The sequence below is a fragment of the Mauremys mutica genome, chromosome 9 (genome assembly GCF_020497125.1).
Source record: "Mauremys mutica isolate MM-2020 ecotype Southern chromosome 9, ASM2049712v1, whole genome shotgun sequence".
In the NCBI taxonomy this organism is placed as follows: domain Eukaryota; kingdom Metazoa; phylum Chordata; order Testudines; family Geoemydidae; genus Mauremys; species Mauremys mutica.
Genome location: NC_059080.1, coordinates 9,639,787 through 9,667,339, shown reverse-complemented (window position 1 = coordinate 9,667,339; position 27,553 = coordinate 9,639,787). Strand labels below are relative to the sequence as shown.

Below are 27,553 nucleotides of genomic sequence, written 5' to 3'. Positions count from 1 at the left end.
GTGGAGCAGACAGATGTATTAACCAAATATCTTTTTAAAGGTCTGATCATTTTATTCATTTCATCTCAGCTGATGATCTACGGAGGCAGCATATTGAATATCTCTGGCATTCTAGACTTAAAATCAGATACCTGGAAATCAAGAAAAAGGGATGCAGCAGGACTTTTTATAAGAACAGTAGCAAACTCCCAGTTTGGAGGGCAGCCCTCTGTCTAAGTTGCCATCAGCGTAACGTGAGTGCCTTTGGTCACTACAGAGTCAAACCTATGCTGGAGGAGGTGAAGCAAAGCCACTGGCTGCTGAATGCTGCTCTACCCTGCATGGCTTCTTTTCCACACAGCACCTGCAAAAAATCAATGTGGATTGTGGGACATGCCGGAAAACCAAGCAGGGCAAGGGACAAGTTGCTGAGATGGAAGCACGCTCACCAGGAAGCTCCTACTGAAGAGACGTGGAAGATCTGGAGTAAAACTCACATAGCGAAGCCATGGGCAGGGAACCAATGGCTGCATGGCTTCTGGCCTTGTCCTGCTACCAAGGCAAGGTGGTGAGGTATTGCAGCAGAGCATGAATGAAAAATTCCTCTACATAAGTAGCCGCGATCCATAGGAACGGGGCCCAATTACTTGCAGATCCCCAAGACTATGCTTTATTCTCTGGTCCGAGCTCACTGGCACCATGGACCAAGGGGAAAAAATGAACAGATCCTGAAGCTGAGTTAAAGCCTGGAAGCCGTTTGCCCCCTTTGGCTGTGCAGAAGGGAGCATAGGGGCCTCTCTTCTCTTGGGCTGTGATTATTTGGTGGCTTGCTTTGCCAAGTTGAATAATGGGTTAGCTCGTTAGCAGCATTGATTGAGGTCCTGGACAAAAAATATGACATCTGAGGACAGCACATGTCAACACTCTGGACATTGCTGGACAACAAAAGTCTAGGGTGTGCAATCGAGGCGATGGCAGATTAAGTCAGGTTTTGTAATCGGTGGCTTCTGGAACTGCCCAGGAGGGATGAAGGAATCAGTCCTATGAAGTAAGAAAATATCACCAGTCTTAATATTAGTGCTGACTGAACACTGCAAACATTATTACCCATTAATATTTACTTGGGTTTTTTAATGACTTTGATTTGGCATGCTCCTCTTGTGTTTGCTTCATGGGAACTGTCACAGGGCAAGTATGTCCCATCCCCCTCTTGGGGCAGGAAGGGAGCATTATAGCCCTGTGACTGCATCCACCTGACTGCCCTTAGCCTCAGGACAGTATGCCCCGGGGTGAGAGTCAGGAAAGTTATCCTCCTTGGCTGACTCTGACCACTAGGTCAGATAGCCCTGCAGGAGAGGGCAACCACATTGTCTCTGGCCACTAGGCCACGTAGTCCTATGTGGTTGCCCCTTCTTGCAGGGCAACGTGGCCCAGTGGCCAGAGTTAATATGGCTGCCCCCTCTTGCAGGGTTGGGTAGCCAAAGTCAATATGGCTGCCCTCCCTTGCAGGGCTGGGTGGCCTGGTGGCTAGAGTCAATATGGCTGCCCTATCTCACAGGGCTGTGTGGCCCAATGGCAAGTGGAGGTGGGCCACCACTCGAGGTGAGGGTGATCATGGTAGGGGGTCCTGGGCCCTTCCTACTCCACTGGGTCCCAACCCAAGGCCCTGTCAGCGGCGAGTGTACTCACCACTGGGTCAGCGGGGATCTGACCTAAACACTGATTTACTTCCTGGTCCTCAACTGGATCAATAGCTAGTCCGCCTGGGCTACTTCCTACCATGTTTTCCAGTGGCATGGTCTCTGCGTCTCTGGGATCTCCAGCCTGTGAAGCTCCCGATGATTCCAACGTCTCTTGGATGTCTGCCTGAATCTTGGTGGGCTGGGCCACTGCAGACTTGGGCTCCAGCAGCTCCCGAGTGAGAGCCTCCAGTGTGCATCCTCCCTCTTCGGCAGTCCGCCCTGACTGAGCTGGGCTGCTCCCTTTTATACTGATGCTCCAGTTGGAGCATGCCCAGCAGGGGCGAGGCGGCATGGCTTTCTCTGACCAAAGTACAGGGTTAACCCCTCCTTGTCCAGTGCAGGGCAAATACACCCCATCACAGGAACATTCGGGCAATCAAGTTTAACTGGCACAAACGATCAGGAAAAGCAAATTTTAGGTTGGCACACCTCCATTCTTTCTATGAACATTCACAAAAAGAACATGATTGTTTGTTATGCTCACCCAATCAGAGAAGAGAAACAATATCGTGTGACTTAACTGACCAATCACAACTAAGGAACACAACACTTCTCTTAAATAGTGAGTCATAGAATTAATTAAAAAATTGGGAAACATTTAATCCAACTAATAATCTTGAGACAATTGGAGTCCTTAGAAAAACAGGCAAATTCAAATAAATTATAATGGGTGCTGGCTGGTGAGTCTTTCCCACATGCTCAGGGTTAAACTGATCACCATATTTGGGGTCGGGAAGGAATTTTCCTCCAGGGAAGATTGGCAGAGGCCCTGGAGGTTTTTCACCTTCATCTGCATCATGGGGCACGGGTCACTTGCTGGAGGATTCTCTGCACCTTGACGTCTTTAAACCACTATTTGAGGACTTCAATAACTCAGACATAGGTTAGGGGTTTGTTACAGGAGTGGGTGGGTGAGATTCTGTGGCCTGCATTGTGCAGGAGGTCAGACTAGGTGACCATAATGGTCCCTTCTGACCTTGAGTCTATGAATTATTGTTTGTGCTATAGTTAATAAAAATGAAGGGCCACATCCTGAAAGGGGAGGAACCCTGCAATTCCCCTGGGATCAATATTTTGTTTGAGATCAGTAGGAGCTGCAGGAACTCAACACCTCTCCAGATTTGGCACTATTACAGATGACAATCCAATCGGACTAGCAACCTATAAAATGGAGAGTCTTGTTTTTTTTAAATAATGTTATCTTCTTTTAAAGAGATACCACACGGCTTTGGTAGTTAAATTAGAAAAGCCCTTTCTAAGATACCACAGCAGCCACAGAATACACACTGACAAAGCTAGTTACATTTTCAGACTAGTTAACTCCGAATCAATATACAGTATCAATGTACAGTTCTGATATCGGGGATTGGGGAGGACTGAAACGTGAAAATGCCATGTTGGATCAAATTATGAGTCAATTTCTGGTCTCCAATTTTGTACATAAGGCTAGATCCTGGCAGAGGTGTTTCTTTTTTACATCATATTTTGTCACAGATTGTCAATTTATTAGCCCATTGAGTTCAGTTAGACACAAACTACACATTTATGAAAAGAGATTATGGGATCAACTGACGCAGATATGGCAAAGGAAGACAGTTACTCAGTTAGCCTTTGACCTTAATATCTTCTCCATCCCACCACTGTTCTCCAAGCCTCACATGAAACCTAAGAATACCCACATTTCCCCATATTCTTCCACCTACCCTTAGAGGCATATGGCCGGTTGATAGTCTGCTCATTGTAACCAACAAGAACTCAGTACGCCTGCCTCTAGAAATTAATGTCATTCTGGAACCTGCCAGCAAGGTTTTTGTAGAGGAACATTAAGCATTTCCTTCCCACAAGGGCCAAGCATCCCACCTCTGCATTGCTCCCAGTTTGTGCCAGAAAAGGATCACAGGACAGGTAGGATTTCAACCTTGTATCCCTGGCATGGTAACAAGATGGAAATAAGTATTTATTGTGTCTTTATACTGTGCCACTAATTATGTGCTTCTCTCTTCTCTTTCTGAATTCACATGCAATCCAGTTAGGTGAAATTAACTAAGCAAAGCATCCTTTTCTCAGTATTGTCTACCTCAAGCTTTACAAAAAAAAAATCACAACTCAGGCCCCCAAAATCATGAGATTGGCTTAAAAATCATGAGGCTTTTTTTTTAAAAATTGATTTTGCGTTTTTGTGCCTTTTTGGTTCATGTCTTCCAGGTTTTCTCTGCCACCCTCAGGGCAAGGAGTTAGCCCTCATTTTTAAAAAAACGGAATGCTCATGAATCCAGGTTCTGGGCCGTAAAGGAAAGCATCAAATATTGTGAGAGTTGGCATCACTGTTTATAGGAGAAAGTCATAACTTGACTTTTCTCTCAACGTTCCTTTTAACAAATTATTTACAAAATCTTTTCAATTCTCTATATTAACATTAAAAAAAATGAGGGGTAATTGAGTAGACTTGGTTATTGTAAAGTTAGGCAGCTGGCTTAGCTGTATATTTACATTAGCTTTATGAAGACAAGGAAACACGATTGAGAGATGTTTTGGTTTGATTCGGTTCACCTCCATAGAACAGACAGCAGACTTGAAGCCACAAGCAGGCATTTGCAAGTCTCCTAAAGCCTTGTCATCATATGCTGTATTAGGTTGTCTTTTTTACTGCGTAACCATTGCTCTTCTGTGCCATTTCTGCCTTCTTGCGACTTGATGAGCCACGGTGTAAAAGCTAAAGATCAATAGAGATTTTCTTTTAAAAAGAGCAGCAGCAGCAACTGCATCCTACCCAGCAAAAGGAAAGCCTCAAAGAAAATGTTTTCCTACAGTGCCATCTTGTGGCTCTTGATTATTCTAACATCTAAGACGTTTTCTAAATGCCTGTAAATTCACTTAATGGAAGCTCTGTTCTTAAGGATGACACGCGATTGTATTTGGGGAACTGTGCACACAATGTTTTACAGCTTCCGTCACATTCCACCACCGAGGTGTGGTGGGGGGAATGTGTGTCGGAGGGATGGAGAAAACATTTCCAATCAATATGCATGCTTTGATTGTCTCCTAGCCTATGCCATACCCCCTTCTTTGAGCAAAAAGGGGATTCAGGGCTGGTTCAACCCCATGCAGAATGGCTGGTATCGTTACGAATAGTTCTGTATTGCACAGAGGGAGACTCAGGGATACCAAGATAGTTTAGGGTAATAAGGTCAGAATCAGGCCCAAACAGGTATACTGTGTTCACAGAAATGACCCTTACAAAATAGAGTTGTAAATTTTTGATAGTTGGGATAATTAGCAAATGTGGGTGATCAATTCTTGGGACATATAACAGCTGATCTAAGTATCTCTCTGTATGAGACTGCACTTAGGACAGGTACCATCACTGTCGTGGCTGTGAATGAATGTTCTGTAATGTGACAGTCAAGTGACAGACCTGACCCTGGATAATAGTGAAACGGACACCAGGACATGTTTGGTACCGAAAGCAATTATCTGATTTCATTTTAACATATCTGAGAGCACAGTCTTGGTGCTGGATAACTACTGATCCAATGTGGTCAAATGAATCAAACTTGGGATTCACTTTTTCAGAACGTTAGCCTTCCCCAGTTGGAAAGCAAGGGACCGTTTTAGAGCCAATTTGTAGCAAAAAGTCTTAAACTATGTGAATGGGACAGAGAAACATGGTGTTTGTACAGTGCCTAGCACAATCGGGTCCAGGTCCGTGACTAGGGCTTCTAGGTGCTACCACAATACAGCTAATGAATTATAATACTAAAAACATGAATGATTAAGATAACACTAAGCCACTAAGAATCCGAGTCTACAGATACTTCCTACCAAGCATAGTGTTCAGTAGCCTGAAGGGGCATGCGACCTCAATGTCTTTTTCAAAATGTGTTGCTATTTACTAGAATTTGGAACTCACCCGTATTACACAGCAAAGTTGTGAACAAGGGGGAAAAATATCTTCTCCCAAACAAAGATTTTGAGCTTGTGATAAGTTGATGTCACTGAAGCATGGCCAAGTCCTATGACTTTACTCTCATAGATGAGGTATTTGAGAGGAAGGAGGTTTAAATACAAATTCCCTTGTGAATCGACAGGAATCATTTTACCTCCCATAAGTTCACAAGACCAAAACATGAACTGTTAGAAAAGCTGTTGCAAATTGTACTCTGATAAAAGTAGGAGGTATTCAGCCAGTGCATGTGGGAAATGGTGAACCATCAACAAGCCAAAAGTAAGCAGGCATCCTGCAACCCAAGAGGCTGTGAGAGCCTGACAAATCTACGGGCCATAAGAACATAAAAATGGCCATAATGGGTCAGATTAATGGTCCCTCTAGCCCAGTTTCCTGTCTTCCAACAGTGGCCAGCGCCAGATGCTTCGGAGGGAATGAACAGAACAGGGCAATTATCAAGTGATCCATCTCCCATCATCCAGTCTCAACTTCTGGTGGAGGTTTAGAAGCAGGACTGACTTCTTTCTAGAGCTAGATAAAGAAGAGATAACGGTGAGAGTGATAGAGTAGATTAGAAGAATCTGAAGAGACAGATAACTTTTTTTGGGGGGTGGAAATCAAAGCTGACCGGGGGATTTAGCTGCACAACTTTCAATTTCAGTGGGAGTTGTGTGGCTAAATTCCCTATGTGGCTTTGAAAATTCCAACTCAGATGTTTATGGCCCATCGTGAAGCTTTTGAAGCAATGAGGGAATACATTCAGCTTGGCTAAGATGAGACAGCAGGAGCAATAGAGAATTTAGGCAGACAATGTGCCATTCACAAGTTCTGCAGCATGTACCTCACTAATGTGACAACTCCACAGGTTGGCCTGTCACATCTTTTCCTTGAACTCCTAGTTAATGGATGCTATACCAGACTATAGTCAGACCAGGGAGAACAGAAACCCAACTGTACCACATTTCCATTCGTTGTAGTATCTGCCAGTGGCCTATATTTTTTGCTTCCATTCGTTTGGGTGTGGTGCTGCCAGACATAGTTACTGCAGCTACACTGCTTGTTTGATGTTAAATAAAGTTGTTTTAACAGCATGGCTCTTGTTGTCCAGACGTTATGTGATACTGAAAGCAGCCGCACTGCCAATGATATGTAAACAAAAGGAATTTAGTACTCTTCAAATCAAAATCATGATGCACCAAATGATACCCTAACTTTCTCCAAAGCACAGCTTTCTATCCCATAATCATCAGCAGCCACCAGGGTATATTTGATCTGTCACATGCATATTTCAGCAATGATAGTGCCCCTAAGTTCATGGACAAGGAAATCTTCTTCATTTTAGTCTAAATGCATTTTGCCAGACATCACAATTCATGAAAACAACATCTAGAACCAGCAAATAGACGTCAGCTCTAAAATGCGAACACTAGTCACTGTCATCCCCTGCGCAACATCAAAAGCATCACCGGCTTGTTTGTTTGCAAAATTAATACCTAAAGCAGCTCTTCCAAAGGTCCCTCACCTGGTACTGGCAGTGGGTGAAATATCAAGCTTTAAAGGGTCTGCGTACGGGTGTGCATAATCAGCAGCAAGGTCGTTGATTGCACTGTCATTGCATTGCAGCAGGCTACTTTTCCTTACCATAAGCTACCCAAATATGTACACACACCCCCAGCCACACACAAACTATTTTCCACCTGCTGCCTCTGCAGTTAAAGTGATGTCTGTCTGCCATGACTGCTGTGATAATGGTATGATTTCAAGACCAAGGAATCAATAGGTATGCAGTCTCCAAGAATCACAGTAAGGATGGAGACCACATTAATAGTTATTCTTTGGCTTGCAAAGAGTGCCCCATGCTGTCCTCTCCTGAACAGAGCTGAGTTCTTCAAAATTCTGGCATTGTGCATTTTACACATACCAAATGATGAAAATCTCCAAAAACTGGTTATGAGGGTCCATCAGTGCTTGCATCACCATGGAGCGGTAATCATTGATGTTCCCATCTTCTTTGGACTGACATGGCTGGCTCAGAATGGGCTCGGGGTTATTTCTCAATGTCACTTGCACAGTTTGGGCAACGTAAGTGTTCAAAGCCCTCCAGTCACCTGAATCACATCTCTAGCAGTACCTGAAGTTTTGCCATGCACACCTCCAGCACAACACGCTGAACAATGAACTTCCCAACCCACAACTGGTATCCAGTAAGCATCCAAGGTAGCCAGTTTCTACAGGGTGATCACCACACTCATTTCCATTGTGATCAGAGTCCTCATGCTGGTGGTCTGATGCTGTAATGTGGTTGAAAGTTCCTCAAACAGGCACAGAAATGTCTCCCATGCCTTGGAAATTCTGCAGTCGGTGCTACTCATTCCAAGTCCCAAGAACAACTTGCTCTACCAGTCAATGAGTCATGGCCATAGCCCCCAAAGTGTCGTTTTGCCTGGAGCTAGCTAGCATGGGGCAGAGATAGAAAAGCCTCCATCCAAGAGCTGTAGCTTGAAGTCCATGAACCACTGGTCTTGGTCTTTGATTGCCCATGTGCGCTACACTGTTGCCTTTGGAACTCCTTGGACAATCTGTGCTGAACTTTAAGGTTTGCAGTCACCAAATGTGCTCACTTAGCAGAGAGCGAGCTCTGATCACCCCAACCTGAGCTCCTTTTTTGGAATAAATAGCCAAAATGCTGGCAATTCTCCAGGAGTTAAGGGACTTCCTTCCACAAATCCTTTAGGATGTCAGAACACTGTGCATGACTTCCCACAATTCAGTGCTTTAGGGAGCTGTGTCAGAATCCATGGGATAAGTACCCATGGTGACTGGGCAATTTCATCAATTGATTCGAGTGCTGCATGTGAACACAGGCGAGAACTGCACCTGAAGCAGGGTGGCTTGTGCGCTCCACCACAGCTACTCACACCGGTTCAATCACATCAGTTCAACTTCTAATGTCACAATGCTCAAGGGTAGACAAAGCTCCTGAGACATGGTGATTTAAGTTACCAAGCCACTGCTACCACTAGTGGAGGTGAAAAGTTAAGAAAAAACGTCAAGCACAGACACAACAAAAGCTTGTTCCAACTATTACACTTGGACATCTAGCAACACCTGCCCCTCAGGACACACGGGGCTTAATTAATTAATTATGCTAATCCAAAACCCAGGCCACATCAGCTGAGTTGTGCTTCTAAATCTCCTGATTCCAGGGAAATTTTACATGTAGATTTTATACCTTCCAGTAAAGGATAATGAATTTAGCTGGCTATGTAAGTGTCTTAATTTAACTCTTCGTTGGGACAGTCACTTAATTAGAGCTCTTACTTGCCTTGCTCGGAGGTATTACAGTTAAGAGGACTCTAGTATATTATTAACGGAGGACTGGCTTTAACATTGACTGAGGAACTGTCCCCTGTAGCGTAAGCCTTCTTAGCAATGACAGTGCTCCTCCCAGGAGATATTTAAATGACATGGAGGTGAATACGCTGATGAAGATGTAAGTTTATAAAATATTACGAATTTCTGGTGCAAAACCTCAGCATCGGTTATCACAGGATGTTGACACTAACAAAAAAACAACTCGTTTTCTGACATACTCTCAGGTTACATTGGCATCCTTGTCTTGCCCGGGCTGTTCAAGATCAGCTGGCATTTTCTCTATAAAGGAAAAAGAAATAGCAAACACAGTGTAAAGGCAGAGTTAGGGTAGTGTTTAAAATCTCCTTTGCTCTAACCTAATGCTCTTGCTTTCAGGTTTTATCGTTGACTGATGGCCCTTTTCACTCCATTGTTAAATGTTACTCATTATGGGCCAGATTATGATATCCTCACACAGGGGAAGCAACACTTTACTCCACCATCAGTCCCATTCATTTCAATGAGGCTACCCGTGAAGTAAAGTGCTCCTCTGTGCAAGATAGGGTGGCAGAATCTGATCCTATGTGATCATGCAGGGACCACAGAGCTAAATCCTGCCCATCCTTCTCCACATTGGCCTGGCAGGATAAGATTTTTCAGGTCTTTGCAATGGATCCTCACCTCCTGTGAGCAGGTTAACCTGACTCTTCGGTGGTTCCTCCATGCACCTAACACAATAGAGTTTTTGCAGAGGTGGGGCTGACTGGGAGAAGTGGGGGCAGGGCCAGTGGATCCACCAGTGCACAGATCCGCCTGAAGGAGCAGTGGGGGCTATTGCAAACTCAGGGCTGCAGTATTGGCAACGGTGAGACTCCAGTGTCATTCTTCAGCCTAGGGAAGAGGAAAGGATTTTTCCTTCTGACCGTGCAGATCCCCTACTTCTCCCATGCCAAAAAATTGGGGTGATACCTAATAAATTGGGCCTGTTGGCATAGTTTATTGATCTAGAGCGGGGGTAGGCAATCTCTGGCACACGTGCCAAAGGCGGCACTTGAGCTGATTTTCAGTGGCACTCACACTGCCCGGGTCCTGGCCACTGGTCTGGGGGGCTCTGCATTTTAATTTAATTTTAAATGAAGCTTCTTAAACATTTTAAAAACCTTATTTACTTTACATACAACAATAGTTTAGTTATATATTATAGACTTAGAGAAAGAGACCTTCTAAAAACGTTCAAATGTATGACTGGCACGCGAAACCTTAAATTAGAGTGAATAAATGAAGACTCGGCACCCCACTTCTGAAAGGTTGCCGACCCCTGATCTAGAGGCTGGCTGCCAGTGTTTATTGCTATACAGTTAAAGAATAGGTACTAAGGCAACAACACTAACTGAAACACCAAGGTAATTCTCTAACAATTAACAGTTTAGATGAACTTTTAAATCAAATCCCTACCTTTCTTCTTCTGCTTGCGGTCCTTAGCATCTTCTCTAAGTAAATCCAGTAAATAGCCACCAATGTTTTCACTCGTATCTGTTTGCTTCTGAACAATTTGCTCAACTTCTTTGTTTGCTCTTAGCAAAGGGTTGGCACACTTACTGCAACACATTAAAACTGCAACTGAAATTGAGTCCTATCCAAAGGAGGAAAGATCACAAAGACCTAGGGTGAAATCCTGACTGGCAAAACTCCCATTGACTTGAGTAGGGTCAGGATTTCAGCCCTAGAAGTTAAAGGAGTTTCAGGCTAGGAAAAGCACCTGGATAGACTTTGCCATCTCTGAGGTTTTCTTCCAAGGACTTCTCTGCTTTTTCACCATATATTCCAAACCTCTTTCCTATTCTTCTCTAAAATTCATTTGCATCAACTACTTTAGTTGTCATATTATCTTTGAACTAGAGATGGTCATATTTATCTTGCATCATTTTGAACTAGCTGGAACAATGTGAGTTCAGATGTTTCACTCAAATTTATTGGCTTCATATTTTACTAAGGAGAGACTGAACAATGGAAGCAAAGAGGAAGAAAGGGAAAAAATCTAATGAAAATGTAGATACTGTGGATCAAATCCTTGGTCCCATTAAATCTGTTTAAGTGGCCATCTGGGATGTAGATCACATGGCCAAGGAAATGACCATGGAATTGCACTCCAACAGTCCCTGGTTGCTGGAATGACCCCTGAGGGGCTGTTGTAGCCAATGCAACTTAGACCAGCCCTGATGATCTGGCCCTCTGGTGTTAGCCTAGCATTTTGGGATTTTTCTATCCTTAACCCACAGCATAGGTTTCCCCTTTAGCTAAATTTATTTTTGTATTTGACACCCTTGATAAAACATGGATATTACATGGGGGGGGGGGAGATTCTCAACCTGGAGCTACTTTTGGGAGTTCCCAAAGATAGTTCATGAGGTTTGCAAAATTATGAACTCCATGAGGCTCAACCATCCCCAGTGTGAATCAATGATTCTAGTAAGGCAAAAATGGCCAGCAAGTTTCTCCATAGCTACAAAACACCAAACCCAATCTTATAGCACCTCTTTAGGAATTCTGAAGTGTGAAATGAAGGGTACTCATTAAAGATCTATACCAGTAGGACTCAGCTGTGGACCATCCACATATTTTTCAAGTATCTGCCCATTGGGTCACCTTTCCCACTTATCCTGGCAGGAGGTGGGGTGGGTAAGCCAGAAGAGGAAACACCAGGGCAATGAAAGCTCAGATACCACAGTGACGGGCATGGTATAAAAATCAGAACTCAAGGAAAGGAAAAATGATGTGAAAAGGGGATGGGAACATCAACCAAAAAAAAGCCCAGGAGAGGGACAACAGAATGGAGAGGAAAGCAAATTAGGGGAGAAATAACAGAAGTGTATCCTGTGTAGCTCAAATTTCCCACCTGAGAGAAGGCAGAGACAGAGGCCATTAGTGAGGAAGTATGAGGAACAAAAACCCATTGACTGTAGTGACTAATTATAGCATTGACTAGAACAAGACATACTGTGGGCAGTGCTGGGCATCTCCTGAGTAGACAACCAATCATCTCTAACTATGCCCAAATGTAGGGTGGTCTGGAGATATGTCTAGAACTAGGAAGACAACCAGAAAATTGGTGACCTGAGCTAGAACTGGACCAGAGGAGAAGGCTAGAGTGCATATAAAGAAATCCCACCTCTCCCTTCTGCTTGTAGATGTGGCGGTCCCTAGATGCAGAACTGGTGCAAGCTCTGCTGTGGAAAATGGCATAATTTGTGGCAGCTGATGAGGAGCTCAGCTCTGCAGGAGCACTCTCTGTACTCTTTTACTGGGAGGTTTGAGGCAGGCCTAGGAGAAGCTTGGTGTTTCTGGTGAATCCACTGCCCGATGCTCCAAGAGTTTTTCCAGCAGTCACAGAAGCCAATTTTTTGTAGCTCTAGAACGTAATTAAAACTCCCACGCCACCAGCTACATTACAAACTGCATGAATGCTGCATGCAGGACTCCATTGACAACTGTTCTGCCATGTCTCTGGGATGCTGATGCAGCCATCAGAAATTCTTCCCGGGTACCAAGGTATGGCCCATCAGGAGAATGTTTGTCAAGGCCTCCTCCTCTATCAGCAGCCTTCTCAAATTACCAAAACGCTATCAAAGTTACTATGTTATAGGTTTGCTTCTTTCCTAGAATTCCAATATATGATGCTGGAAATTAAAACCATTTAGCATCTGGTTAATCACCACATTACAAAAGCCCTCTTAGCAAAAGAGCAATATTCCTAGTTAAACTGTATAATGAAAAAAAAAACAAAAAACGCAAAAATGAGCATTTAAAACTTAACGCGAGTTCTCTCCAAAAGAACAAACATTAATTCATTTTCAAGCAATTTTTTGAAGATCATTTTATGCTAATTTTTTGCCTCCTGGTTCCAGAGTCACTGACAGCTCAGTGTGGCTCTCTGCATTCTGAACATCAGCTGTTGAGCACAGTGTAAGTTGTAATGTAGCAATTGGCACAGCAGGATGTGTCTAAATGTGGAACTCTCCAGCAAATAGCCATCTGGCGAACCGCAGCATTAGTGGGAGAGTGTGTGCATATATAATCTCAGGGTTGGAAGGGATCTCAGGAGGTCATCTAGTCCAACCCCCTGCTCAAAGCAGGGCCAATTCCCAGACAGATTTTTACCCCAGTTCCCTAAGTGGCCCCCTCAAGGATTGAACTCACAACTCTGGGTTTAGCAGGCCAATGCTCAAACGACTGAGAGAGGTAGGGGCGTATGTGTGTGTGTGTGTGTGTGTGTGTGTCCGTCCGTCCACACAGCCTGCTGGTATCTTTTTAGTACAGCAAACTGCGCACACAGAAAATATTCTTAAGAAAAAAAATGGCAGTTCTATCACCTTAACTGAGCTATTCGTGTTATATGAAGTGTTATCCATTCAATATGAATGTCCATCTTAGGAGAATAAACCTTTCCCCATCACCATAACAGCATATATATCCTGAACGGCACCATAATATCAATACTATAAACCATTCATATAACACTCAATGTTTCCTACACTCCTGATCCGCAGTTGCATGTTGCTGCCTGTGCAGTAGCCATTTTTCTGCCATAAATAACTTTTGCATTTTGCAGAAGTGCCCTCTAAGATTGAGGTGAAAGAAAAGGTTTTGCCCTCCCAGTACCGGTGAGGAGAGATGGGGCAAATATGGGGCAGTTTTCTTGTTTCCTTCCACTTACCCTTATATTACAAAAAGCAATCACTCTTAGCACTGGGGCAATATTCCCCCCTCCCCCTTTCTCTGCTGTTTCTTGAGTTTTCTCTGGATCTAGGATACCTGTCAGTGGACACGATGGTGGACCACCCTCTAGACAGCACAGCAGCCCATGCTGGGTTGGGCAAATGTTAGGTGAGTTACCAGAGCTGCTATTCGTGCCCTCACCCCAGCTGGGTATGCAGCACTGCAGCTTCCCCTTGAAATAACTGAGGCACTGCCAGACTAAGACCGAGATTGACAAAATTATTTAGGCACTTAACGCCATTGATTTCAATGGAAGTTAGGCGCCTACGTATCTTTGTGAATCTGGCCCAGAGTGGTCATTTGGTTTGTTCTACTTCTTGTTTGTCAGATTTGTGTTCACAAATGGTACTTGTTGGTGCCCTTTTACTCTGGGTTAGGGGAGGATAATGGGGGAAATAAGAACACAAGAATGGTCATACCGGGTCAGACCAAAGGTCCATCTAGCCCAGTATCCTGTCTTCTGACAATGGCCAATGCCAGGTGCCCCAGAGAGAATGAACAGAACAGGTAACCATCAAGTGATTCATCCCCTATCTCCCATTCCCAGCTTCTGGCAAACAGAAATTCCGGCAAATTTCTTTAAATGGTTAAAACAATGTGGTACTGGGAAGGGCCTACGTGGGTCACTCTCCACTCACTCCCACCCCTACGTGTGTCCTGGAAGCACTCCCCCTGCCACGCTCTCACTTCCGCTGGGCAGGCACTGGTATGTGGAGCAAGATCAAGGTAGCAGCAGCATGGAGGAAGTTTCCAGAGCTAGTGAGCCAACAGGCAGCAGGGAGAGGCTGGCTGGGGCTGCAGGAGGGGACGAAGCTGGGAGAGCAAGTGCACTTGGTGGAGCCGAGCAGGAGTTGGCGAGCTGAGGAGGGGAGAGAAAGGGGTTGGGGAGGGGGAGCAGAGGACTGGGTTAGGGAAAGGGGAAAGCAGGGGTTGGAATACCTCCTGCTCCAAGCAAGCAATCCTGCCCAGAAATCCTTGCAGGCAGATCGCTACGGCTACTTAAAGCCCCATTCAAGTAAATGGGTTTCTTCCCTGGTGCATGGGTCCTCCCAAGCAAAGACAGTTGCAAGATTAGGCTGAAAGGCTACAAACCTGGGTCTTTGGAAGGGGTGACTGTGTACAGAAATAGTACCTGGAATCTGTTACCCGAACATTTTCCAAGTCAAATTATTTTTACTTTTTATGAGGGTTTTAAAATAAAACTATTCTTTTTTGATGTCTATACAATAGACTTGACTGCTTTCTGCCCTCTTCCCCCTTAATGGCTTTAAACACATCTACAGTCCACACTTCCAAGTTACTGCGGTAGTGTGATGTGTGTTTAGTTCAGTGTCACACAATATTTACTTACCTTCCCTGTAAATATGTACAGCAGAAAAGTGGCAGACACCCCAAAATAATCATTCCTCCTATTCCAAGTGCAAACAGTCGCAGTGTCAGCTGAAGTCCTGTTGGTTCAATAGAAGTATATATTAATTGTGTGTGATCTAGAGAGCTAGATTCAAACATACCTGACTGATGCAATAGAGAAAACAACATCTAAGAAAGCCAGATGTATTTAAATAGTCCTGTTATATGAGCAAAATAAGCAGATGTTAGAAATGAATCCAGATTTAAAAGATCAAATCTGGAATCTGATCTGAATCCAAACATCACAGATATTTGACAGGTTCAACTGGAAGCCTCTGGTTTTTTAGAAGTAACTTGCAATTGTGTATGCCCAGAGCCTAAAAATGAGGCTCCTTTAAACGTATTTCAAATTGGGCACCCAAAAATTAAGACACATCAAATCACCAAGTATCAGAGGGGTAGCCGTGTTAGTCTGGATCTGTAAAAGCAGCAAAGAGTCCTGCAGTGGATGTGCTATTTCTGGACTTTAGCAAAGCTTTTGATACAGTCTCCCACAGTATTCTTGCCAGCAAGTTAAAGAAATATGGGCTGGATGAATGGACGGTAAGGTGGATAGAAAACTGGCTAGATGGTCGGGCTCAACGGGTAGTGATCAATGGTTCCATGTCTAGTTGGCAGCCGGTATCAAGTGGAGTGCCCCAAGGGTCGGTGCTGGGGCCGGTTTTGTTCAATATCTTCATTAACGATCTGGAGGATGGTGTGGACTGCACCCTTAGCAAGTTTGCAGATGACACTAAACTGGGAGGAGTGGTTGATACGCTGGAGGGTAGGGATAGGATACAGAGGGACCTAGACAAATTAGAGGATTGGGCCAAAAGAAATATGATGAGGTTCAACAAGGACAAGTGCAGAGTCCTGCACTTAGGACAAAAGAATCCCATACACTGCTACAGACTAGGGACCGAATGGCTGGGCAGCAGTTCTGCAGAAAAGGACCTAGGGGTTACGGTGGACGAAAAGCTGAATATGAGTCAACAGTGTGCCCTTGTTGCCAAGAAGGCTAATGGCATTTTGGGTTGTATAAGTAGGGGCATTTCCAGCAGATCGAGGGATGTGATCATTCCCCTCTACTCAGCACTGGTGAGGCCTCATTTGGAGTACTGTGTCCAGTTTTGGGCCCCACACTACAAGAAGGATGTGGACAAATTGGAGAGAGTCCAGCGGAGGGCAACAAAAATGATTAGGGGGCTGGAACACATGACTTATGAGGAGAGGCTGAGGGAACTGGGATTGTTTAGTCTGCAGAAGAGAAGAATGAGGGGGGATTTGATAGCTGCTTTCAACTACCTGAAAGGGGGTTCCAAAGAGGATGGATCTAGACTGTTCTCAGTGGTAGAAGATGACAGAACAAGGAGTAATGGTCTCAAGTTGCAGAGGGGGAGGTTTAGGTTGGACATTAGGAAAAACTTTTTCACTAGTAGGGTGGTGAAGAACTGGAATGGGTTACCTAGGGAGGTAGTGGAATCTCCTTCCTTAGAGGTTTTTAAGGTCAGGCTTGACAAAGCCCTGGCTGGGATGATTTAGTTGGGTTTGGTCCTGCTTTGAGCAGGGGGTTGGACTAGATGACCTCCTGAGGTCCCTTCCAACCCTGAGATTCTATGATTCTATGATTCCTGTGGCACCTTATCCACATGCATCCGACGAAGTGGGTATTCACCCACGAAAGCTCATGCTCCAAAATGTCTGTTAGTCTATAAGGTGCCACAGGACTCTTTGCTGCTTATAAAATCACCAGCCAATCATGAAAATTTAGGCTGCTATTCCAGTTCCGAACCACCTCCAGGGGTGCTGGAACAATTTTTATAGTGGTGGTGCTGTAGGCGTTTAATCAAGCTGTAAACCCTGTATATAATGGAAACCACTGCAAGCCAGAGGGTGTGGCAGCACACCCAAGACCCTTAGTTCCAGCACCTATGGCTACCTCTGCTAGAAATTACCTTTCACCGTTGCAGTATTGATGTTTCCAGCTTTTGCAACATTTTCTTAGGGACTGAGCTTGTTCCCATTAAAGCCAATGGCAAAACTCCCAAGATCAAGCCCTTGAGTCGCTTACAGAAATGTGAGTGCCCTGGGTCTAATGTCTGTTAAGTGTTTGTCTTTTGTCAACAGATCGATCTCTGCTGTTATGATGCACACAGCATGTGTTCCCAGGGCCATAAGCGTGTGTTTTCTCTTTGGACATATGTTGTACATCCTGGAGTATTCACATAGCCAATTAATTTACAAACAGATAACTAGGTAAAATATTATGCCCTTGATGTTTACTTCCAAACAATAAAAGCTTAAATTAAATGAGGAATCAAGCAGTTGCTGCTAAATAAGCATATTTAATGTTAACGTTCATTTCAGTGTGTGTCCTGAACTGAACTGGAGAGCTGTAATTCACTGTATATCTTTGCTCTCCACTATGGTGAACATTCTATTTACACATAACATAGCTAAATCATAGATGAATATTATTAAAGACTTTACGACTGTGTCATGCCTCTCACTAATTTACAGATTCTGGTAGCTTGACTCACAGTGAATAATACCTTACTCTGTGAATAGTTCCCCCTCAAGCTAGTGGAATCGCTCCTGGAATAAGATGCTACGAAACTGGAGTAAAGGTATCAGAATTTGGCCTTACTTTGGTTTGCTGTTTCCATTATTAGTGCTGAGTGCTCAAATAAATGGAAATTGAATGGTAAAAATGTTAACTTATGAATATTTCTTTGGGGTTTCATGGAAATATGAGGCCAGATCTTGATATCAATACAGACACCCCAACTAAGGAAGACATCAGTCAAGCCATCAAATCCTTAAAAAATGGGAAAGCTCCTGGCAAGGATAACTTGCATGCAGAATTGTTCAAGGTAAATCCCAAGTTAGCCGCATCTATCCTGGCCCCTCTATTCACATGAGTCTGGGAAAGGGAAAAAGTGCCAGGTGAGTGGACCAATGGGGTTCAAGGTGAAGATACCAAAGACAGGAACTCTCAGTGGTGTAAGACAGGGGTAGGCAACCTATGGCACGTGTTCCGAAGGCAGCATGCAAGCTGATTTTCAGTGGCACTCACACTGCCTGGGTCCTGGCCACCGGTCCAGGGGGCTCTGCATTTTAATTTAATTTTAAATGAAGCTTCTTAAACATTTTAAAAACCTTATTTACTTTACATACAAGAATAGTTTAGTTATATGTTATAGACTTATAGAAAGATACCTTCTAGAAACATTAAAATGTATTACTGGCAAGCGAAACCTTAAATCAGAGTGAATAAATGAAGACTCGGCACACCCTTTCTGAAAGGTTGCCGACCCCTGGTGTAAGATCATACTCCAGCATATATCAGAGGCAGTCGATAGCGTTCTCAGAAGAGAGTAAGCCATTTTTTGGAATGGGCGTGGAGGCACAGAGCAGATATTCATTTTATGAAACATAATAGAACAATGCTTACAATGGCAATGGCAACTCTACATAAACCTCGTAGACTTTGAGAAGGCTTTTGATAGCATTCACAGGGCCAGCCTGTGGTGCAGTCTGTGGCCATATAGAATTCCTCTCCATATAATCAACATCATTCAAAGCTTCTATTCCCACTTTACAGGCAGTGTTGATCACAGTGAGCTCAGTTTTGAAGTCAAAACAGGAATACATCAGGGGTGTGTCATGTCTGCAATCTGCTTCCACATTGCCATTGACGGGGTAATGCAGTGTACAGCAGAAGACATGCCAAGAGGCATTGAATGGACACTCTTCTCATCCTTTTAAGACCTGGACTTCACAGATGATCTTGCTCTCCTATCACATACTCAACATGATATACAAGAAAAAACAATTCAACCCAACGCATTCAGCCAGCAAATTGGACTGAAAATCAGCAGCAGTAAGACAGATATCATGGCCTTTAATGTTGCCTCACCATCACCAGTATGGCTAGAGGATCATGTTCTCACCAATGCAGAAACACTCCCATATGTGGGCAGCACCATCAGCCAGGACAGTGGAACAAGCCAGGACATCGGGAACAGAATCAATAAAGCCAGGGACACCTTTGGAGCTTAAATATGGTCTGGAAATCATCAAAATACAACACCAAAACCAAACTCAAGATTTATCAGAGCTGCATACTTTCAACACTACTTTATAGTACAGAATGGTGAGGCATGAGAAAATATGACATGTCCAAACTGTCTTCATTCCATACAACTCGTTTAAAAAATCCTCTGTATCTTTTGGCCCAGAACAATCTCAAACCAAGATCTATTGACACAGTGCAGCCAACAAGATATGAGCACCATCATTGCCAGGAGGCATTGGAGATGAATCAGCCATGTGCTTCGGACAGAAACTGATTCCATCACCAGAGTAGCAATAAGATGGACACCTGAAGGCAAGCGAAAACTGGGCCACCCGAAAACAACATGGCGAAGAGCTGTGGAAGCTAAGCTGAAAAACCTGGGGCACAGCTGAGGAACGATTGAAATAGACAGGAGTGGAGGAGCTTTGTCGCTGCCCTAAATACCAGTGGCGTTATGGGAACATGATGATGAACTTCAGCTCACATAAATTGGTGTAGCAGCATTCAAGTCAATGTAGATATGCTAGTTTACATGAGCTGTAAAGTTAAGCCAGTCTTTCATTCAGATCCACCTCAACTAGAAATTACCTTCCATTGTAATATTGACGTCTAACTTTTGCCGAGTTTTCTTAGGGCTTGATCCTATTCCCACTGAAGTCAATGGCAAATCTCCCAGAACCACTCTCATCTAGTATCTTGTCTTTGACAGTGTTCTGATATAAACCCATATCCATTAAGATTGTTAATTAATCACAATTAACTCACGCAATTAACTCAAAAAATTAATCGTGATTAATCACAGTTTTAAATCGCACTGTTAAACAATAGAATACCAATTGAAACATTAAATATTTTGGATTTTTTCTACATTTTCAAATACATTGATTTCAATTACTACACAGAATACAAAGTGTACAGTGCTCACTTTATATTATTTTTTATTACAAATATCTGCACTGTAAAAATGACAAACAAAAGAAATAGTATTTTTCACTTCACCTCATACAAGCACTGTAGTGCAATCCCTTTATTGGGACAGTGCAACTTAAAAATATAGATTTTTTTTGTTACATAACTGCACTCAAAAACAAAATAATGTAAAACTTTAGAGCTTACAAGTCCACTCGATCCTACTTCTTCAGCCAATCACTAAGATAAACATGTTTGTTTACATATATGGGAGATAATGCTGCCCGCTTATTTACAATGTAACCTGAAAGTGAGAACAGACACTCACATAGCACTTCTGTAGCCTGCATTGCAAGGTATTTAGGTGCCAGATATGAAGGGGCATACGAATGTTTAGCACATCTGGCACATAAATATCTTGCAATGCCAGCTACAACAGTGCCAAGTGAATGCCTGTTCTCACTTTCAGGTGACATTGTAAACAAGAAGCGGGCAGCATTATCTCCTGTAAATGTAAACAAACTTGTTTGTCTGAATGATTGGCTGAATGAGAAGTAGAACTGAGTGGACTGGCAGGCTCTAAATATTTACATTGTTTTATTTTTGAATGCAACTATTTTCATACATAATTTTACATTTGTAAGTTCAACTTTCATCATAAATATATTGAACTACAGTACCCGTATTAGGTGAACTGAAAAATTTCATTTTGGGTTTTTGTTTTTTTTTTTTTTTACAGTGCAAATATTTTTAATCCAAAAATTATAAAGTGAGCACTATACCCGTTGTATTCTGTGTTGTAATTGAAGTCAATCTATTTGAAAATGTAGAAAACATCCAAAATATTTAAATAAATGGTATTCTATTATTGTTTAAAAGTGCGATTATGATTAATTGCAATTAATTTTTTTAATCATGTGATTAATCATAATTTAATTACCTGACAGCCCTAATATCCATATAAATCTCCAATATTCTCTGAAGAAATAAGAGTATCTAATTTCTAGTAACTTTAATATGTAAGTGAAAGTTAGATTGATGAAGACGAAAAGTAACAACTATTGATTTCAATAGGAGTTAAGTGCCTAAATACCTTTGAGGATCAAACCCTTGAGTCTTTCACTATAAGATATGTTTTCCAGTCATTTAATCATTCTTATGGCTTTTCTGTGAATCCTCTCCAATTTTTCAATATCGTTCTTGAATTATGGACACCAAAACTGGACACAGTATTCAATTAGTGGTCACACAAGTGACAAATACAGATGGGCAATATAACCTCTCTATTCTTTCTTAATCTTCCCGTTTATACTTCCAAGGGTTTATACATTAACCCTTTTGGTGACAGTGTCAAATTAAGAGCTCATGTTCATCTGATTACCACCATGAACCCTCAATCTTTTTCAGATTGCTTCCCAGGATTGAATTCCCCATCCTGCAAATATGGTCTTCATTCTTTGTTCTTAGATGTATAATCTTACATTTGGTTGTATTGAAACACAGATTATTTGCTTGTGCCCAGCTTATCAAGCAAATCTAGATCATTCTGTATCAGTGATCTGACCCCTCTATTACAATATACGCAACCAGGACAACAAGCTATAGCTTGCCTGTCAGAGTGGTACACTGAAAAGTTAAGGTAATAAACAGAACAAAAGAACACAGAATCTGAGCAGATGATGCATTTGGCTAAGAGAATTCTGCAACAATTCACAAGACTTACTTACTGTCTTTGAGTGGGGTATAGCACCTCAGTTGACTGCTTTTTTTGGAAGAGTGACAACATCTATTTTTCAGACAAGCAGTCTTGTTAATATTCTCTCCTGCACGGCAAGCAACTACTGTTTGATCTTCTTTGGGACGACATGCTTTCAAAAATTAAACAAAGCATGATGGTTCAGTTCTAAGAACAATGCTCAAATAATTACATAATTATAATTTTATTGAATAATTATACATTTGTATATTTTATAACATTATGATAATTATATACATTCACCATGTTTTGATGGGGAACACATTCAAGGGAATGGTATAATCAATTTTTGGATATGGAACAATCACTCCATATTAGACTGTAAATAGCACAGTGTTGTGTGTTTCCGTTTTGAAAAAGAACTAGAAACGGAGATTTTGTTTTCTGATCAGAGATCTTCTCAAAGAAAATGCAACACAAAAACCCTCACAAGTTTTAATTCTAATGTATGGTTTCCTGAAAGACCCACCACACGGTATGCTGCATCTACCTATATATCTCTTTGCCTGGTACTTAATGGTATGCTCCTATTGGGAAGTCATTTTCAGCAGGCAGGGACAAAAACCTAAGAAAATATCATCCAGATGGCTACAGTACATTTGAAATATATTTAAAATTTGCTGTTTAATAATGAATAGGTCTTAAATGTATAAAGGTCTTAAATGTATAAAATATTTATGAATAATGGGACATCTCCAACATGTTATCTGCAGTTTACTTCTCTGTAAAACTGGTATTTTCATTGTTCAAGAGAGTAACTGTATTTCCCAAACAAAGCATGTATACTTTTATGTAAGAGTTAGATACCAATATAAACATTAGCAATTGTTAAAGGGGGCCTGAGGAGAGGACATTCAGTAAAACTACGACTACGTACCTTCCCTTGGTTATAGGACACTTACACAGCAATTGTGGGACATCATATAGATCCTACTAAATTCACTTACTGCATCCTTGATCCTGTACCCATTGAAGTAAATGGCCAGTTCAGTTAAATAATACAGGATCAGGCATTTAAATCAGTTACTCTATCATGTCTATGGGGCTAGATCTTCAACTGGTATAAATTGGTGTAGCGCCAATGACTTCCAGGGAGGTTATGCAGATTGACACCAGCTGAGGATCTGCATACCTATAGTGCTGCCCATAATGGTTTTCCTTTTCCTTATTGCTCTCAGATCTCATTAGGGAACTACGCTTGCATTCCTTGCACATCTGAAAGTCCCATATTGAAATCAAAGGAATACTGGGTGAGTGAAGACTGCAGAATCAGACCTTTTAGCATCAAGTATCGTGTAATTAATGTCTATAGCAATATTCATAGATAAATCACATCAACTATTTCCTTTCACACACTGCTCTGCAAGTGTCCAGTGTTACATGGTATGAATATAACACTGCGAACATGAATATAACATGCCATTTAGAGTGAAGGACCTTACAGCAGGCAATAATCATTCAAGAATTAAAGCAAATCTGTGTTCCAAATGTGGACATAATGTCACATGGATATAATGCCACTTTTAATGAAACCTGCTAAATGATATTATAACAAGGTTTTACAAATTGGGTTGAATGTTTCAAATACATTGAATGGAGGAAAAGAGAGATAACAATACAATGATCACACCAACACTTACTCACTGGATTGAAGAAATTTAATAGAGCTCCTGATATATCTTCTAGCTTCGTTTTAGGTTTGCTGGGTGCCACTTCATTTCTTTTTACAACATGCTGAAGTGGTGAAGCAAAACCTGAAAGCTCATAACGATTAGCTTATTACTATCAATATATACATAATTAATTCCATGCAATGACATTTTCATACTGATTATCATTTATTACAAAGGCATTTATAGTCATTATGAATTGTGTCTACTGATAGCTAGCAGAGTTAAGTATAAATGTCTTTTTTGGCTGTATTCAATTATATTACTTCAATTTGCTTCATGAACCAAGATGAACAAAGAACTATAGCTGTGAAATTTAAATTATACTAAAGAATCCTTTCAACCAGAAATTGTCAAGATCTAAAGCATTACTGTTCATATGCAAACTGTAGATTACTTAAAACCTGCACCATATAACAATAGATGTATTTCCTTTTCATTATTTATATAACAGCAGCCCATTAAGGCCTTACCTGAGATCAGAAGCTCATTGTGCACTGGACCAACACACCATAAGAATCAGTCTTTGCCCCACAGAGGTCACACTTTTAACAGCCATGTCTATACTTGCGGCTAGCTTGGCGCTGCTGCAATTGATGCAGCGGTGTCAATTTAGTGGTTCTGGTGAAGACCTGCTAAGCCGATGACAGAGCACTCTCCCATTGACTTCTGTACTTCAGCTTCCCGAGAAGCGTAAGGTAAGTTGGCAGGAAAGTGTCTCCCGGCGACACAGTGCAGTGTAGACACCGCTGTAAGTCTACCTAAGTTATGTCAACTTCAGTTATGTAACTTAAGTAACTGATGTAGCGTAACTAAGGTCAAGGTATAGCTGTAGTGTAGACCAGTCCAAAGGTAGGATAAAGGAAGTATCATCACTATCCACATTTGACAAGCAGTGAAATTAAGCACAGAGAGATTGCCAAGGCCACACAGGAAATCTGTGGCAAAAGCAGGGATAGAATCCAGATTCCCTGTGTCTCAGGCCAGTGTCTTAACCACAAGACAATCTTCTTTCTTGGTACAACAAATAATTGGAAATAAAGAAATTCATTACTCAATACCGCTAAGACAATATCAACAACAGATGGATTAAAAGGAGAGGTGATGAAACCTGAGAAACAAAATGTAATGAATCACCAGGACTCATGAGTCAACACAAGATTGAGTTCCAGCATCTCATAGCTGAGATATTAGTGGCAGATATTGTAGAAATGTTGGTTGGCTAGCAGTCATCTTACTTTTCAATAAAATTTGTGGCCATATCTTAGAAAAATTATGAAGTTACATGTTCCCCTCCAGAGGCTGGGCCAGATAAGAGAATAAGATCCTACTATTACTAGCAGCTTATGGAGTTACTCCTTTAATCAAGTGGCAGGGGCAACTGCTTATACTGCTGATATTCCTGGTCAAGCCTAGGTTTCCCCTTCTTCTGGAGAACAATCCAATCCTATTAAAGGAACGTGCATGTGGCTCCATCCTAAGAACAGAGAGAGCTGCGAAGCTAGAACTGCCCTGCACACAAATAGATCCCTGCACAGATACAAAATTTGGATTTGCATCCACCCGCAATCTACAAAAATGGTCTGTGGATATCTGCATTCGCATCCATAGCTGTGGATATAAAGCAGATATCTGCAGATTGGCAAGGCTCTACACACGAACATAGCGGGTCATATGGAAATTCTGAATGTGTATACACATGGCTGGATGTAAACTCTTCATAGACTATTAGGAGTTGAAGGTGATTAAAAAGTAATTTCCCCTCATGTTAGAGCAACGGGCTTTAGAGCAACCCTTTCAATATCACTCCTGAAAAGTACTCACAGCAGAGCAACCAGTGGCTCTTCCTCTTCCCGCAGGCAAAGTATGCTGCATTTGTGGTCTGGCATCTCAAGGATCAAAGGGTGAAATGTGAGCGTGGATCCCTCATATGTGCGCTGTTCTATCATGCATGTTTGCTTCTATTCATACCACACATTGCCTGACAACTTGGCTTGCCAAAAGTCCTCTTAACCCTTCTGTGCTACTCGCTGTACAGGGCCCAAATACGTCACTTCTTAACAGGCTTTCTGGCTCTCCTGATTTCACCCTTGGACAGGTTGAGTCAGACTGTAAAATGGGAACACTATAAATTATTTCTTTAGGGTGGAAAAAAAAATCTATTAAAAAGGTAAAAAAGAATAAAATTCAATACCAGGTAGAAGACTGAGAACTGTTTCCCATCTAACGCCTGGACAGACAAGAAAAAGAGATGGGCTACAATTTGGGGAGAGAAATACTTAATTTTTTAAAGTTTAACATAAATCAATCTGCAGCATGACGTGCAATTTGAAACACTGGAATTCTGATAGCACTTGGCGCATTGCAGCCAAAAATAACGTCAATGAGCCAATATCTTACTTTCCCTAGTAAAATTACTTGCTTCTTCTATTAAAATACTTTTCTCTTTGCAATACTCACTTGGACAGATGCTAGGAGACATCACCAAAATCACATAGTTCCCCCAAAACTGAGTGCCAGTTGCCATTTGCATCATTACTGCAATAAATCAGAGTTATACGTTCATTTAAGTCACCATACCTCAAAAGCCTTACTGGATTTTCCCTTTTTGCAGGTTTGTAAAAATACAGCATAGGAAGTTGGACAAAGAGCTGCAGTAGAAGGAACCGTATCTTACTCCATTAAAGAAACAGAAACAAAGCATTTCCAAAACCTGATGGTCAGGGATTTTCAAAAGTGACTAGAGATTTTGGGTATCTGAAATGTTGGGTGCTTAATGGGAGACACCTTAAAAGGGGACTGATTTTCATAGGGAGGGCAGGGCGCTCAGCACTTTTTTTTGGAAAACAGACTCCCTTTGAGGGAATCTCAGGGTGGATGTCTAAAATAGAGATAAACCCAATCTCTAATCATTTTTAAAAATCTTGGCTCAGAGTTTTAGTACAGGTTAAGAGGCCAAGATTGAAAAAGCAAAGCCTTTGGGTCTTGAGATTCTAGTTATAGCTCAGACAGTTAAGTTCTTCATCCTTCCAAGCTTGATCAAGGAAGATCCAGTCAGAGTATGAGGTACTTTTGGATGAAGGCATAACAACTGAGGCCTTGTCCGTCCTGCCTAGTCATGAAAGATCTCATGGCACTTTAACAGTTGGTTTGGCCTGGTATTTTTGGACATTTTCCCTCCCCACTGCTCTGCAAGATGCTGTGCAACGTTGGTCTGGCTGTTACCTATTTTCTCCCCTGCTGATGGCTCTCTCTTCAATTAATGTCATACAGATTAAGCTTTTATGGGATCCTGAGGATGAAAGGCACATCATGATGATTATTTGTATTGTGGTAAAACCTAGGAGCTCCAGTCGAGGAGATCAGGACCCCATTGTGTTAGGTGCTGGGCAAACTGATATAAAAGTAAGATGGCATTTTATTCAGATAGTCCCCCTGAAACAGGTTTTCTTTCCATTGATTAAGGAAACTGAGTGAGAAGCTGCTAAAAGAAGAGAAAAACACGTGTGCAGTGGGATGGATTAGTACTGTAGAATACTCTAGAAATACTTTAAAAATACATAGGTGGCCATTTTCTGGAAGCTCAGTAAAAAGTTCCACCAAGATTTGTGTGTGAATTCCTTACTTTGGGACAGATCAGGAAAGGCCTCAAAGGTGAATTGCGTGTTGTAACAAATTCATGAAAATACAACGGAAACTGCAGGACAGAGGGGAAAGAAAGAAAAGCATTCCCTGGGATTGGTGTCAGAGAACAGAAACAAAGAGCCAGATTTCCCTGCTAGAGACACATCTTTGCTCCCTATCTACCTTCTCCGCAGTCATTAGAGCAGAAACAGGCAGATGTGTGAGGTTATGTCTCAGCCAAGGAGTCACTGCAAAGCTGTCCAGGCCAGGTGAGGAAGGATAGTAAGGCAGCAATGTCCATGACAATAGGAACCTCTGTTACCAATG

At 42.1% G+C, this 27,553-nt stretch overlaps 1 protein-coding gene across 1 annotated transcript; it reads right to left on the bottom strand.

Annotated features, from left to right (window-relative positions):
• Nucleotides 1-102: 102 nt before the first annotated feature.
• On the bottom strand, nt 103-27,508 carry FMR1NB (FMR1 neighbor). The gene is made up of 8 exons (XM_045030999.1): nt 27,410-27,508; nt 26,063-26,140; nt 23,573-23,686; nt 21,904-22,044; nt 15,149-15,245; nt 10,477-10,619; nt 9,261-9,321; nt 103-1,020 (listed from the first exon to the last, which is right to left on the bottom strand). Exons 2-7 carry the CDS (start codon nt 26,136-26,138, stop codon nt 9,263-9,265), a joined length of 630 nt encoding a protein of 209 aa, XP_044886934.1. The 5' UTR covers nt 26,139-26,140; nt 27,410-27,508; the 3' UTR covers nt 103-1,020; nt 9,261-9,262.
• Nucleotides 27,509-27,553: the final 45 nt, after the last annotated feature.

Coding starts and splice junctions, on each gene's coding strand:
- FMR1NB (XM_045030999.1), bottom strand. CDS start 26,138: ATGATGCAAATGGCAACTGGCACTCAGTTTTGGGGGAACTATGTGATT. Junction 23,687..26,062: donor GTCTCCTAGCATCTGTCCAA/GTGAGTATTGCA, acceptor ATGAGCTTTCAG/GTTTTGCTTCACCACTTCAG. Junction 15,246..21,903: donor CTATACCCCACTCAAAGACA/GTAAGTAAGTCT, acceptor TTGAACCAACAG/GACTTCAGCTGACACTGCGA.